The sequence below is a fragment of the Apium graveolens genome, chromosome 10 (genome assembly GCF_009905375.1).
Source record: "Apium graveolens cultivar Ventura chromosome 10, ASM990537v1, whole genome shotgun sequence".
Taxonomy (NCBI): Eukaryota; Viridiplantae; Streptophyta; class Magnoliopsida; order Apiales; family Apiaceae; genus Apium; species Apium graveolens.
In genome coordinates, this window is record NC_133656.1 from 231101830 (window position 1) to 231114209 (window position 12380).

General features: G+C 37.3%; 2 protein-coding genes across 2 annotated transcripts; both read left to right on the forward strand.

The window, feature by feature from the left end:
- Positions 1–387: 387 nt before the first annotated feature.
- Positions 388–4578, forward strand: LOC141691976 (uncharacterized). The gene is made up of 5 exons (XM_074496724.1): positions 388–1295; positions 1397–1470; positions 2599–2660; positions 3602–4308; positions 4401–4578. Exons 1-5 carry the CDS (start codon positions 592–594, stop codon positions 4495–4497), a joined length of 1644 nt encoding a protein of 547 aa, XP_074352825.1. The 5' UTR covers positions 388–591; the 3' UTR covers positions 4498–4578.
- A 504-nt stretch (positions 4579–5082) lies between these two features.
- On the forward strand, positions 5083–5664 carry LOC141691977 (uncharacterized). Its single transcript, XM_074496725.1, has one exon. It carries the CDS (start codon positions 5083–5085, stop codon positions 5662–5664), a length of 582 nt encoding a protein of 193 aa, XP_074352826.1.
- Positions 5665–12380: the final 6716 nt, after the last annotated feature.

Consider the following 12380-nt stretch of genomic DNA (forward strand, 5'->3'; position numbering starts at 1 on the left):
GAGGGAGCCGGCTCTAGATTGCTACGTATTATTTTTCACAGTATACTTCCTGATAGATTGTTAGATATTGAATATCATTTTGATTTAACATTTAATTTTGTAAAATTTATGATTAAATATAGATGTACTTGCTTCGATTGATGGTAAAAAATGGTCGTGCTAGTAAAACCAAATTAGTCTTTATTACGTGGTATGAATCCAGACAAATCTCTAGGTAATTAGCAAAAATTAACAAGCAAACGAAAGAAAAGTTGTGATTAATTTTACTCGACATGATCAAAATGGACTTGACCAGATGTTGTTATCAAGAAGGGACTGCTGTTCTTAATTCAATTGTTGTGAAATTTTGCTATTGGTGGTAGTGAAAATAACAAATCTATAAACAACAGCAAGCTAGCAACAAAAGGAAAGTTGTGAGAAATTTGACTGGACTTGACAAATGTTGATTTGAACAAGAAACTGCTATTTTTATTTCAATCCAATCGATAAATTAATTTAATTTTTCTGCATTCTAAATATCAGCCTTTGAACCAGAAGATTACAGTAAGATATATGTGAGATAGAAACTCTTTCATCCAGTCAAAGCCTCTAATGGCGACGATCAAACATTTTAGTCATCAGGAGCACACACTTATGTTGAAAGATGAAATTGTTTGTGAGAACAAACCCATGTGTTATGCTTGTAATAAACCAGTCATAACAACAGTACAAGGCCCTGCATATACTTGTACTAGTTGTGAAAGTTTCTTTCTTCACAAGAGATGTGCAGAATTGCCAGCACAGATTAATCATCCCATGCACAACAAGCATTCACTCACTTTACAACCACGCCTCTTAACTCAAAGCTTCTGCGACATTTGTAAGTATGAATATTGGCAGCATTTCACATATAGGTGTCAAGATTGCGATTTTGATATATGCATACTATGTACTTTTGAGGAAAATCGTGTGTTTCATCATACAAGTCACAATGATCATAACTTAAATTTAATAAGGAGGGAAGCCTTGTTTAATTGTGATGCTTGTGGACAAAAAGCCAAAGATTCGTCGTATAAATGTTACCAGTGTGACTTCTGGATCCATAGAAGTTGTGCTTCTTCCACAACCACAGTTTCCATGCCTAATTTTCACCACCACCCTATGCAACTAGTCTTTGCAATCCCGGATATGCATCGTAGTTCTGATCAAGTTTGTGGAAATTGCAAGAAATTAGTTGGCAAAAACTACTGGTCTTATTATTGTCAAGAATGCACATATTTTGTGCATATCAGATGTTCTGCATCCCCAAATACGATGTGCGTACCATTTATTTATTTTTTTGACTTATATATATATATATATATATATATATAGTTGTTGTCATTTGTTTGTTTATCATTTAGTCTCATCTGTTCAGGGTTAGGACTAAACAAGAAAATCCAGCTGAGTTTATTGATATTTCGGATGCGACGACCGGCGTGCTGGGGTGCTGTTGTAGCTAGTTTGATAACACCAAATCACTGTATCTCACCAGAAGAATAGTGTAGTAGAATTTCAGACTCATTTTACTTATTGAAGTACTATGGTTGTCAAAGTATTCAAATATCCACGTGTCTACGGAAGTCGCGCTGCACTTCCAGCCGGGCATATCTCTGATATAATTTATAACAACTAAGCCCACAACCGAATGCATAACGGACCTTACAACCCCACAGGTTAGTAAAAAGTTAAAAATTTGGTACACATTAGTTGTTGGTTTATATGTATTAAGGCCCCAAATACTATGTGGGATGTAACAAGCTAAAGATTCATCACATATATGTAACCAATGTAAATCTGGATCCATATAAGTTGTGCTTCTTCCACAACTACAGTTTCTATGCCTAATTTTTACCATCACTCTATGCAACCATCTTTGTCATTCCGGATATGCATCCTATTTCTGATCAATTTTGTGGAAAGTTCAAGAATTTAGTTGGGAAAAACTACTGGTCTTATTATAGTGTGGAAATGGAATGCACTTATTTTGTGCATGTCGGATGTGTGCGACATCCCTGGATAAAAAGTGAGTAACATTGATCAATATGTCTAAGCTATACTTTGTGTGTTTATGTTAGGGGAACACACGCAAGTATAGAACCAAACAAATAATGCAAAACACACACTCAATATATGACTTGTATTATTAATCAAAACAATTATCAATAATACAATCAATCTCATCAAACGGTATTCACTTAAGCGATACTTAAGTCAAACAATACTCAAGCATACATCAAAACAATAACATGACTATGTAAATATAGCTATCACAAACTTAACCAACAAGACATACCTAATCTGATTACAATAATAATTGTCTACCCATACAATTATTATCCATTCTCATTATAATAATAATTGTCAACACATACAATTATTATCCAACTCAATTATGATAATAATTGTCATACCCATACAATTATTACCCAATTCAATTATATTTTTTATCACCAAAACCATACTACCTATTGGGTTTAACCCCAACAGTTTAAACATGGTTGGTTGCCTATGTTAGATAACATAAAACCGCTGCACAGTTTGCACTATATATCACTAGTTGATTAGTGTGTTGGGCAGGGCAGAGCTGCTACCACAAAGACACGGGCTCAGTTATCTGGTTAGATGGTCAGAATGATTATGTATGTTCTGTCCAATTGTCCGCTACTTGTGTTTCATTCGCTTAACCAATAATTAGCCGGATCAGTATCCAAAAGATTGATTCCCTCTTCGGGTGAATGTATAGAAAGTATTTTTGATATCCTACCATGTAACTGTCCTCAAGTTTTACAACTGGTAGCATAATTCTAAAAATTCCAGAGCAAAGTTCTCCTGTCAATCCTTTTCAGGTACTCTGCCTTTCGAGCTTCAAAGTTGGAGTAATTGCTACATATTTCTCTTCAACAGCATGCTCTCTGACAGATTGATAGCTACATAACATCATTTTGGTTTAACATATATTATCATAAAATTTTTGACATAATATAGATGTACTGATTGATAATTAATTAATAATGTATCTCAGTATATTAGTATAACACACCTGATTAGTGCTTCGATTAGTCGCTAAAAATGGCTGTGCCGGTAAGACCCAGTTAGTGATTGTTACGTGGTATTAATAAAGACAAATCTATAGGTAATTAGCAACAGTTAACAAGCAAATAAAAGGAAAGTTCTGTGAAATTTTACTGGACTTGATCAAATGTTGATATCAACGAAGGACTACTGTTCTTAATTCAATTGTTTTGAAGTTTTGCTATCGGTGGTAACAATAAAAAAAATCTATAGATAATAACAAATTAGCAACACTTTAAAAAAAGAAAGGAAAGTTGTGGGAAATTTTACTGGACTTGATCAAATGTTGATTTCAAGAAGGGACTGCTGTTTTTAACTCCATCCAGTTGATAAATTAAGTTATCTTTCTGCAGTTCCTAATATCAACCTTTGAACAAGTCTATTGCCCTGGTAAAACAAATCCATTATTGGATACAGTTCTCAACTATTATAAAGTAGCTAGAAAGGAGAAACGAAAGAAGAAGATAAATATATCTGCAGGAATAGAAACTTTTATATCTAAACGAAGCCTCTAATGGCGACGATTCAGCATTTTAGTCATCAGGAGCACACACTTACCTTGAAAGGTGAAGTTGTTTGTGAGAATGAACCCATATGTTATGCTTGTAATAAACCAGTCATAATAACAGTACAAAGCCCTGCATATACTTGTACTAGTTGTGAAAGTTTCTTTCTTCACAAGAGATGTGCAGAATTGCCAACACAGATTAATCACCCTATGCACAGCAAGCATTCGCTCACTCTACTCCCACGCCTCTTACCTCGGAGCTTCTGTGACATTTGTAAGTATAAATGGGAGCATTTCGCATATAGATGTGAAGATTGTGATTTTGATATATGCATACTATGTACTCTTGAGGATGATCGTGCGTTTCATCATAAAAGTCATGATGATCACTCTCTCAAACTGATTAGGAGGGAAGCATCATTTGATTGTGATGCTTGTGGACAAGAAGCTAAAGATTCGTCATATTCATGTAACAACTGTGACTTTTGGATCCATAAAAGCTGTGCCGCTTCCACAACCACAGTTTCTATGCCTAGTTTTCACCATCACCCCATGCAGCTCATCTTTGCTATCCCAGATATGCATCGCAATTCTGATCAATTTTGTGGAAAGTGCAAGAAATTAGTTCGCAAAAACTATTGGTCTTACTATTGTCAAGAATGCGCATACCTTGTGCATCTCAGATGTGCTACATCCCGTGATAAGATGTGAGTACCATTAATCAATTCTTCTCGGTTATAGTTGATTGTTTTTATCTAGCTATGTGGTCCTAACATATTTTATGTCATCCTTTATTCAGGACTCAGGCAGAGAAAGATCATGTTGTTGAGCTTCTCCACGCTCCTCTTTCACTGTTGGATTTTATTTCAAGCCTGATCGGTTGCTTCTCTTGTTAAATAGTTAAATTTATTAACTATATATCACATTATTTAGTTGTGTGTTCGTTGTTAAAAAACAGCCATAGTTACCTTTGTTTTATGAGAAATATGGAGAGTTGCTTTGTTATATAAGTTTCCATTATTATTAATCAGATGTTAGTTATATAAACAACTGTCATACTGTAATGATTATGATAAAACCCTGCTTGTATTCTAATTTACCGTTTCCCAGCTTAATGCTAACGTTTTTTGTGCAGAATGGAACAAATTAGACAACTTACCAGGAATATAATTTAAGGGGACCGAACCAAATTATTTCATATTTTTTCAAAAAATTTATACTAAAATTTCGGTGAATTTTAACAGTTGACCGGGACACTCCATTCGCCCCTAGTTCCTCCCCTGTGTCTATGAATGATTCTGTTCATTTCATTTTGTTGCTATGCAATCAAATATCCACAATTCATTAACTTCTAATGACTTAACTTCAAAATCTAAATTGTTGTACAAATCTTTAATAATACAAATTTTTAGGTTTTATCTGATTTTTCATCATTTCTTGATATTAAACTTTCTTGATATCAAACTTTCTTTGAAAAAGTTATGGCTGAACAAACACAAACACATACACAAGATCCATCACAGGATCCTTCACCTGTTTTCTATATTCATCCATCTGATAATCCCGGTATGAAACTTGTCTCGATGAAATTTGATGGAAGTAGTTATGGAGATTGGAAGAGATCGATGTTAATAAGCTTAGCTGCTAAGAACAAAATAGGTTTTGTCGACGGAACTGTAACAAAACCAAACTCTACTGATCCTAATTACAGAGCGTGGGATAGATGTAACAATATGTTGATTTCATGGATATTGGGAGTTTTAGATCAGGATATTTCCAGGAGTGATTTGTATTTCAACATAGCTCGAGATATTTGGTTGAATCTTGAAGAGAGACTTGGGCAAGCCTCTGGAACATTGTTATATGCCTTACAGCAAGCACTTCATGATATCAGACAGGGTCATGATAGCATCTCAGGTTACTATACGAAAATGAAGATGTTATGGGATCAGTTGGATTCAGTGGATATTATGCCTATGTGCAAGTGTACAAATTGTACTTGTGAAATTACTGCAAAGATGATGAAATTACAACAAGATAGAAGACTGGTGTGGAATTTTTGATGAAAGTTAGTGATGGTGTTGAAGTCATAAGAGGCAGTATTTTGGTCATGAACCCATTGCCTAGCATTTCTCATGCCTATAGGTTGCTGATCCAGGAAGAGAATCACAAGAAGCTGTATCAAGCATCTCATGTATCAGATGATGTTGTAGCACTTGCTGTAAACATAAGGTTTGGACAAGATAGGTTCAAACAGTCAAGAAATATCAGTTTTCCTGATTCAAGAAACAACAGAGCTGATTCAAGAAACAACAGAGCTAATTTCTATTATGATCATTGCAAGATGCAGGGTCATACCATTCAAAAATGTTATAAGTTGAATGGTTATCCACAGACTTATAAATCTGATAAAAGGGTTGCAGCTATAGCTCAGAATGGCGAGGATGATGTTGATAAAAAGATGGACTCTTCTAATATTTTCACTACAGCTCAATATCAACATCTTTTACAGTTAATTGGGAAAGACAAATCAGATGACATTGGAGGTCACTGCAACAAATCATTAAATGTTGCAGGTAAATTTTGCTTTACATCTTTATCTGGTGTTAGGTGGATAGTAGACAGTGGTGCAACCGACCACATGTGTTTTGATCTTTCCTTATTTACCAACTACCATCATATCGAAGGACATAACAATTTTATCACTATCCCTAATGGTAAACAAGTAGCTATTACACTTGTTGGAACAGTGATTGTCAATGCTGACATAATACTTGAAGATGTTTTATATGTGCCAGATTTTAGATTCAATTTGGTTTCCATTCCCAAGCTTTGTCAGAGCACAGATTGTTCAGTATCGTTTATTAACAATTCATGTTTTCAACAGGGGCCTTCGATGAGGCCACAAGTTCTTGGTAGTCTTAAAGATGGCCTGTATTATTTGAAGGACTTGTCAAATAGTAGTCATTCTGAAGAACCTTCAAATATACAGGACCATTCTATGGTAGCGGTAGCTAACTCTGCAGCTACTTCTACTTCTCTTTTATCTAACACTAACAATGCAGAGCTCAACACCAAATTATGGCATCTCAGGATGGGTCACTTGCCTGTACCCTTTCTATCTCACATCAAGCATCTTCCAGATGCTGTATCTTCTACTTTAGATGGAATTTGCCAGATATGTCCAGCAGCAAAACAATCTCGAGCCTCTTTCCCTCATGAAAGCAATTCTAGAGCAGAACATATTTTAAATATGATTCATGTTGATACTTGGGGGCCATTCAAGATTCCTACATATAATGGGCAAAGTTTTTTTCATACAATTGTTGACGACTATAGCAGAATGACCTGGATTTTTCTTATGACTCATAAATCAGAAGCAGTTGACATTATTTAGAATTTTGTGACCTATGCAAAGAAACAATTCAAAGTTGATGTTCTAGTTATTCGTAGTGACAATGCTGCAGAACTTTGTGAAGGTAATTTAAAGATTTTTTATCAACAGAAAGGGATAATTCATCAGAAAGTTACGCATATTCTCCTCAACAGAATGGCATTGTTGAACGTAAACACAGGCACATTCTTGATACAGCACGAGCATTATATTATCAGTCCAAACTGCCAATTGTTTACTGGGGTGAGTGTGTCTTATCTGCTGTTCATCTTATCAACCGAATGCCATTACATGTATTAGGTTTTACCAGTCCTTATGAAAAATTATATGGATTTCCACCTGACTTGCAGCATATCAAAGTTTTTGGATGTTTATGTTTTGTGAATACAATTCAAAACAACAGAAATAAGTTTGATAAATGAGCAAAACCATGTACTTTTATTGGTTATCCTGCTGGCCAAAAGGGCTACAAAGTTTTAGATATGGAATATTTACAAATTTTCACATCCAGGGACATTATCTTCCATGAGCAACATTTTCCCTATCACCTTAAACATAATAAATCTTCTCAACCCTCTTTCTTCTTACCTACGTGTACAGATTTCACACCATTTCATGATACTCCTCTACCAGATGTTTTTCACACTTTAAATTCCTCAATTCATGAGCATTCTTCTTTTGATCATAATCATACTACACATAATGATTCTGATCATATCAGTACTTCATCTGCACCTGACACTTATATTATTCTGCGAAGTACTAGACAGACTAAGGTTCCTTCAAAATACAATGAATTTATTTGCCAGTCTGCTCAGTCTTCTCATTGGTGCAACTTGGTTTCATATTCAAGTGTGTCTCCTTATATTCATGTTTTACTTTCTCAACATGACCTTGTTGTTGAACCCACTACATTCAAATAAGCAAGTCTTGATCCTAGATGGATAGCTGCTATGGATACAGAACTTCAGGTTTTATATAACAATCATACTTGGGATCTAGTTTCTTTACCTATGGGAAAGAAACCAATCGGGTGCAAATGGGTAGAGCCGGCCAAACGAGCGGTTTGGCTCGGCCCGTTCGCAATTCGGCTCGTTGAAATTCACCTAATTCGGCTCGTTGACGAGCGGTTAATTATTCGGCTCAGCCCGTTATAATTAACGAACCGACTACGAATACAATTCTCAGAAATCGGGACTGGCCCGTAACCGAACCGGCCCGACTCGCCTTATTCATCAACGTTGTGCAAGGCGCGAACCGGCCCGCTCGGCACGCGGTTAATCGGCTCGGTCACCTGCCTGTTTGCTGCTCTGCAAGACTGCAACTCACAGGCCACAGTCACAACGTTCAAATCAATTGTACTCCCTCCGTCCCCCTCAATTCTTTACATTGGGGGACGGGGGCTCGACACGCACTTTAATGCTCTTATTAAATGTAGTTGCATAAATTTTTTTTAAATTTTTTTTCTTCTAAATAAAAATATAATTTTTAAACTTTTATACAAAAAAAATCTAAAAATAAATTACGGAGATATACTTTATAGTTGCCTTAAAATAAGTGTTAAGCATATGAAAAAAATAAAGAAATGAGAGGGACGGAGGTAGTAACATTTTTTTTAATTAATAAAATTTATGGAGATACCGTCCTATTTTCCTTATTTTAATACATATTATATTTTACTACATATTATTTCTTCAAAATCGAAAATATATTTTAACAGAGGATCAGATTAAAAAAGAAAAAGTAAAAACAAAACATACATTATATACAGTTTGCGTACATGTGTATAAAAAAAGAAAAAAAGAAAAAAAACAAAGTAATAAATATAAGGAGAAAAACGTGTATAAAAACAAACTAAAGCTGAAGTAGTGTGATTTGTGAACTGTGAAGTCGTGCACGTGCTAAACAACATGGTGGAACAACTTTATTCGTTAGTTATTCGCCTAACCGCCTAAACCATGTAGCTCGACTAAATCACGTGCCGTTCACGGTTGATTGTTTTTCAGGACTGGCTTGGCACGGCCCGGACCGTAAATTTATACGGGCCGTTCACGAATTCTGTTCAACATTAACCGGCCCGTTAATTATTCGGCCCGGCACGCACGACCCGTTCGTGTGGCCGGCTCTACAAATGGGTATACAAGATCAAACGAAAAGCTGATGGTAGTATCGAAAGGTTCAAAGCACGGTTAGTAGCCAAAGGCTACAATCAAAGATGGGGAATTGACTTTGAGGAGACATTTTCTCCAGTGGTAAAAATGGCAACTGTTCGGTGTCTTATTGCATTGGCTGCTTATAAAGGCTGGTTGCTGCATCAGTTAGATGTCAACAACGCTTTCTTACACGGTGACTTACTCGAGGAAGTATACATGATGGCACCACCTGGGTTACATAATCCAGAAAGCAAGGTATGTAAACTTGTCAAGTCATTATATGGCTTGAAACAAGCCTCAAGACAGTGGTTTTCTAACCTTGTCAGTGAACTGCTTTTCAAGGGATATTCACAATCGAAAAATGATTATTCTCTTTTCATTAAGAGAACTGATGAGCTTATAACAATTGTAGCTATTTATGTTGATGATATCATTCTCACAGGGAATGATCATCAGAGTATATGTGCTCATAAACTTCATCTTGATGCTGTATTCAGCATCAAAGATTTGGGGAAATTAAGCTATTTTTTAGGCATTGAAATTGGGTATTTGCCTACAGGAATCTCCATGACTCAGAAGAAATTCACCACTGAGTTATTAAAAGAAGCATCTCTTACAGATTTCAAACCTGTGGTTACTCCATTGCCCTTAAATCTCAAGCTCCAAGCTGATGAAGGAGAGATTTTTTATGTTCCTGCCCTTTATAGATATTTAGTTGGCAAGCTTAATTTCCTTACTCATACTCGTCCTGACTTGGCTTACAGTGTACAACACTTAAGTCAGTTTTTAAAGCTTCCTCGCTTGCCGTATTAGCAAGCTTTACTTCATGTTCTCAGATATGTAGCTTCTACACCTGGCCAGGGTATACTTTTAAAGGCCAATGATCATTTAACTCTCTAAGCTTTCTCTGATTCTGACTGGGGCGCTTGTATTGATACTAGACGTTTTATTTCTGGCTATGTTTTACTTCTTGGGAATTCCCCAGTCAGTTGGAAATCAAAGAAACAAAGTGTTGTTTCTAAAAGTTCTTCTGAAGCTGAGTACCGTTCTATGTCTGCAGCTACTTCCGAAGTAACTTGGTTGGTACGACTACTTGAAGAACTAGGTCTCACCAACCTCAAACCTGTGACTCTTCATTGTGACAACCAGAGTGCCATCCATATTGCTCGCAATCCTGTTCATCACGAACGTACGAAACACATTAAAATTGATGTTCATTTTACCCGTGATAAAGTCTTAGATGGTCTCTTGCAGATTACTTATCTTCCTACTTTTTCTCAGCTAGCTGATATCTTTACAAAGATCCTGCCTTCTGGACAGTTCAACACACTATTGCACAAACTTGGCATGACTTCTGGGATGCCTTGTTTGAGGGGGGATGTTGATATATGTGACATCACTGATACATCACCACAACAGGAGGATGACATCGATCAAATCACAGCTGTCAACTAAGCTAAGTCACAGCTCTCACGTGGATAGTTGTAGTAACAGAATAACAGAATGAGCACTGAGAAGCATATAGATAACTAATATAAAAGAATAGAAATGCTAATATAGCAGGTAGTAGTTTTTCTTATTTTCTTTATTAAGAAATGTGTTATAGCCAAAATTTGGTATTAGATCATCTCGGGTCAAATACGGGTCAATTGGAATTGAATTGGGGCAAGAAGATGAATAATTAGGTTTTGGTCTACATTGTATGAAGCGAAGACGCGCCCTGTATATGTAGGATGCGTCCATGATTGTCTAGGCTGTATTTTGGGTTATCATGTAAAGACATGAGGAGGAAGATATTGAAAGGAGGAGGACGCGCCCAAGGCGCAGGACGCGCCCTGATAAGTAAAAATAATGGGATAAGCTGTACAGGTAATAAGGTTGCCATGCAAGGAGAATATGTGTATTTTACAAGGGGAGGATGCGTCCTACCTCCTGGAGATGCATACTTTGGGATGGTTGAGCTTGTTCTCATTCAAGACAAAACAAATAGAGATACTTGGAAGATATAACAATATGTGGAGTTTGTAGCGTCAGGACAGGCCCAATCGTTCAGGACACGTCCTATGTGTGAAGAATGCATGATCAAGAGTAAGTTTAAAGCAAGACAAGCGTGGAAGGAGCAATGGAGGATTATTTTCACTAACATATTTGTTGCAGGTACTCTTTGAAGAATTCCCTCCTTGAGACGGTCAAGGAGGGGGATGTCCGTGAAAAGCTTGAAGGCCTCCAGGGGTATGCCTGATGATTGAAGGCTTCCTCCTGTATTCAACGGGTGTCCTCGTTGGGGATGCGGGGTTAACTTTGATGTGTGCTTTGGGAACTCTGTTCTTGTATTCAACGGGTGTCCTCGTTGGAGAACTTTGGAGTCATCCTGCACTTTGCACCCAAGAGCTTGGGATCACCTGTCCTGCTATCTGGTGGGTTATCCTCATTCGGGGGACATGAACGCGTCTGGCATTTGGGGTGAACCGTGGCTATATATGCGTTCGTAATTCAAGGGAGATAGCTGTAGCGGAATGTTATCCTTGCGCAGGGAGATGCATTATCCGTGAAGTCTTGCGATTACAAACGAGCCTTGGGCCTTCGCGGTTGGGCCTCATAGTTGGACATTCCTAAAGCTAGCGGAAGATGGATTCTGGACCGGGCCTGGGAATAAGAAGTCCAAGCCCATTAGATTTCTTGTTCCCCAAGAACTACGTGGGATTGATTCCCTATAAATAGGGATACGTAGGCAAATTGTGAGGGGTCGGAAGCGAGAGCCATAAGTAGCCACCACCAACCGTAAGCAATCTCAGCCCCCAATTTATCACAACCACCACACTCCGCTCACTTTTCAGGCGAAGAACCACCATCGTAGATCTTGATTCCGGCGACGAACCTCAAATTTTGTTGATACCAAATTCCTCCATCAATAAATTGGCGCTAGAAGGAGGGCTGCTCATCCAGATCATAATCTCAGGAGGAAGAGATATCTCGTCACGATGAAGGTTCTTTGACGCAAGAATTGAAGGATAGCCACGGAGGAGTTGCATACAACAGCCACGAAGGAGATCTGTAAAATAAATATTTTTGGCCAGGGGGGTCGAAGGAGATTTGAATGTAGTATCCACGGCCACGAGGGAGATCCATGGATGATGATTTCCAGCCATGAGGGTTGAAGTTTACAACCATGGCCACAAAGGAGCAAAGTTGGATGAAAAAATCGGATTTGGTGGGTTAAGCGATTTGCTTA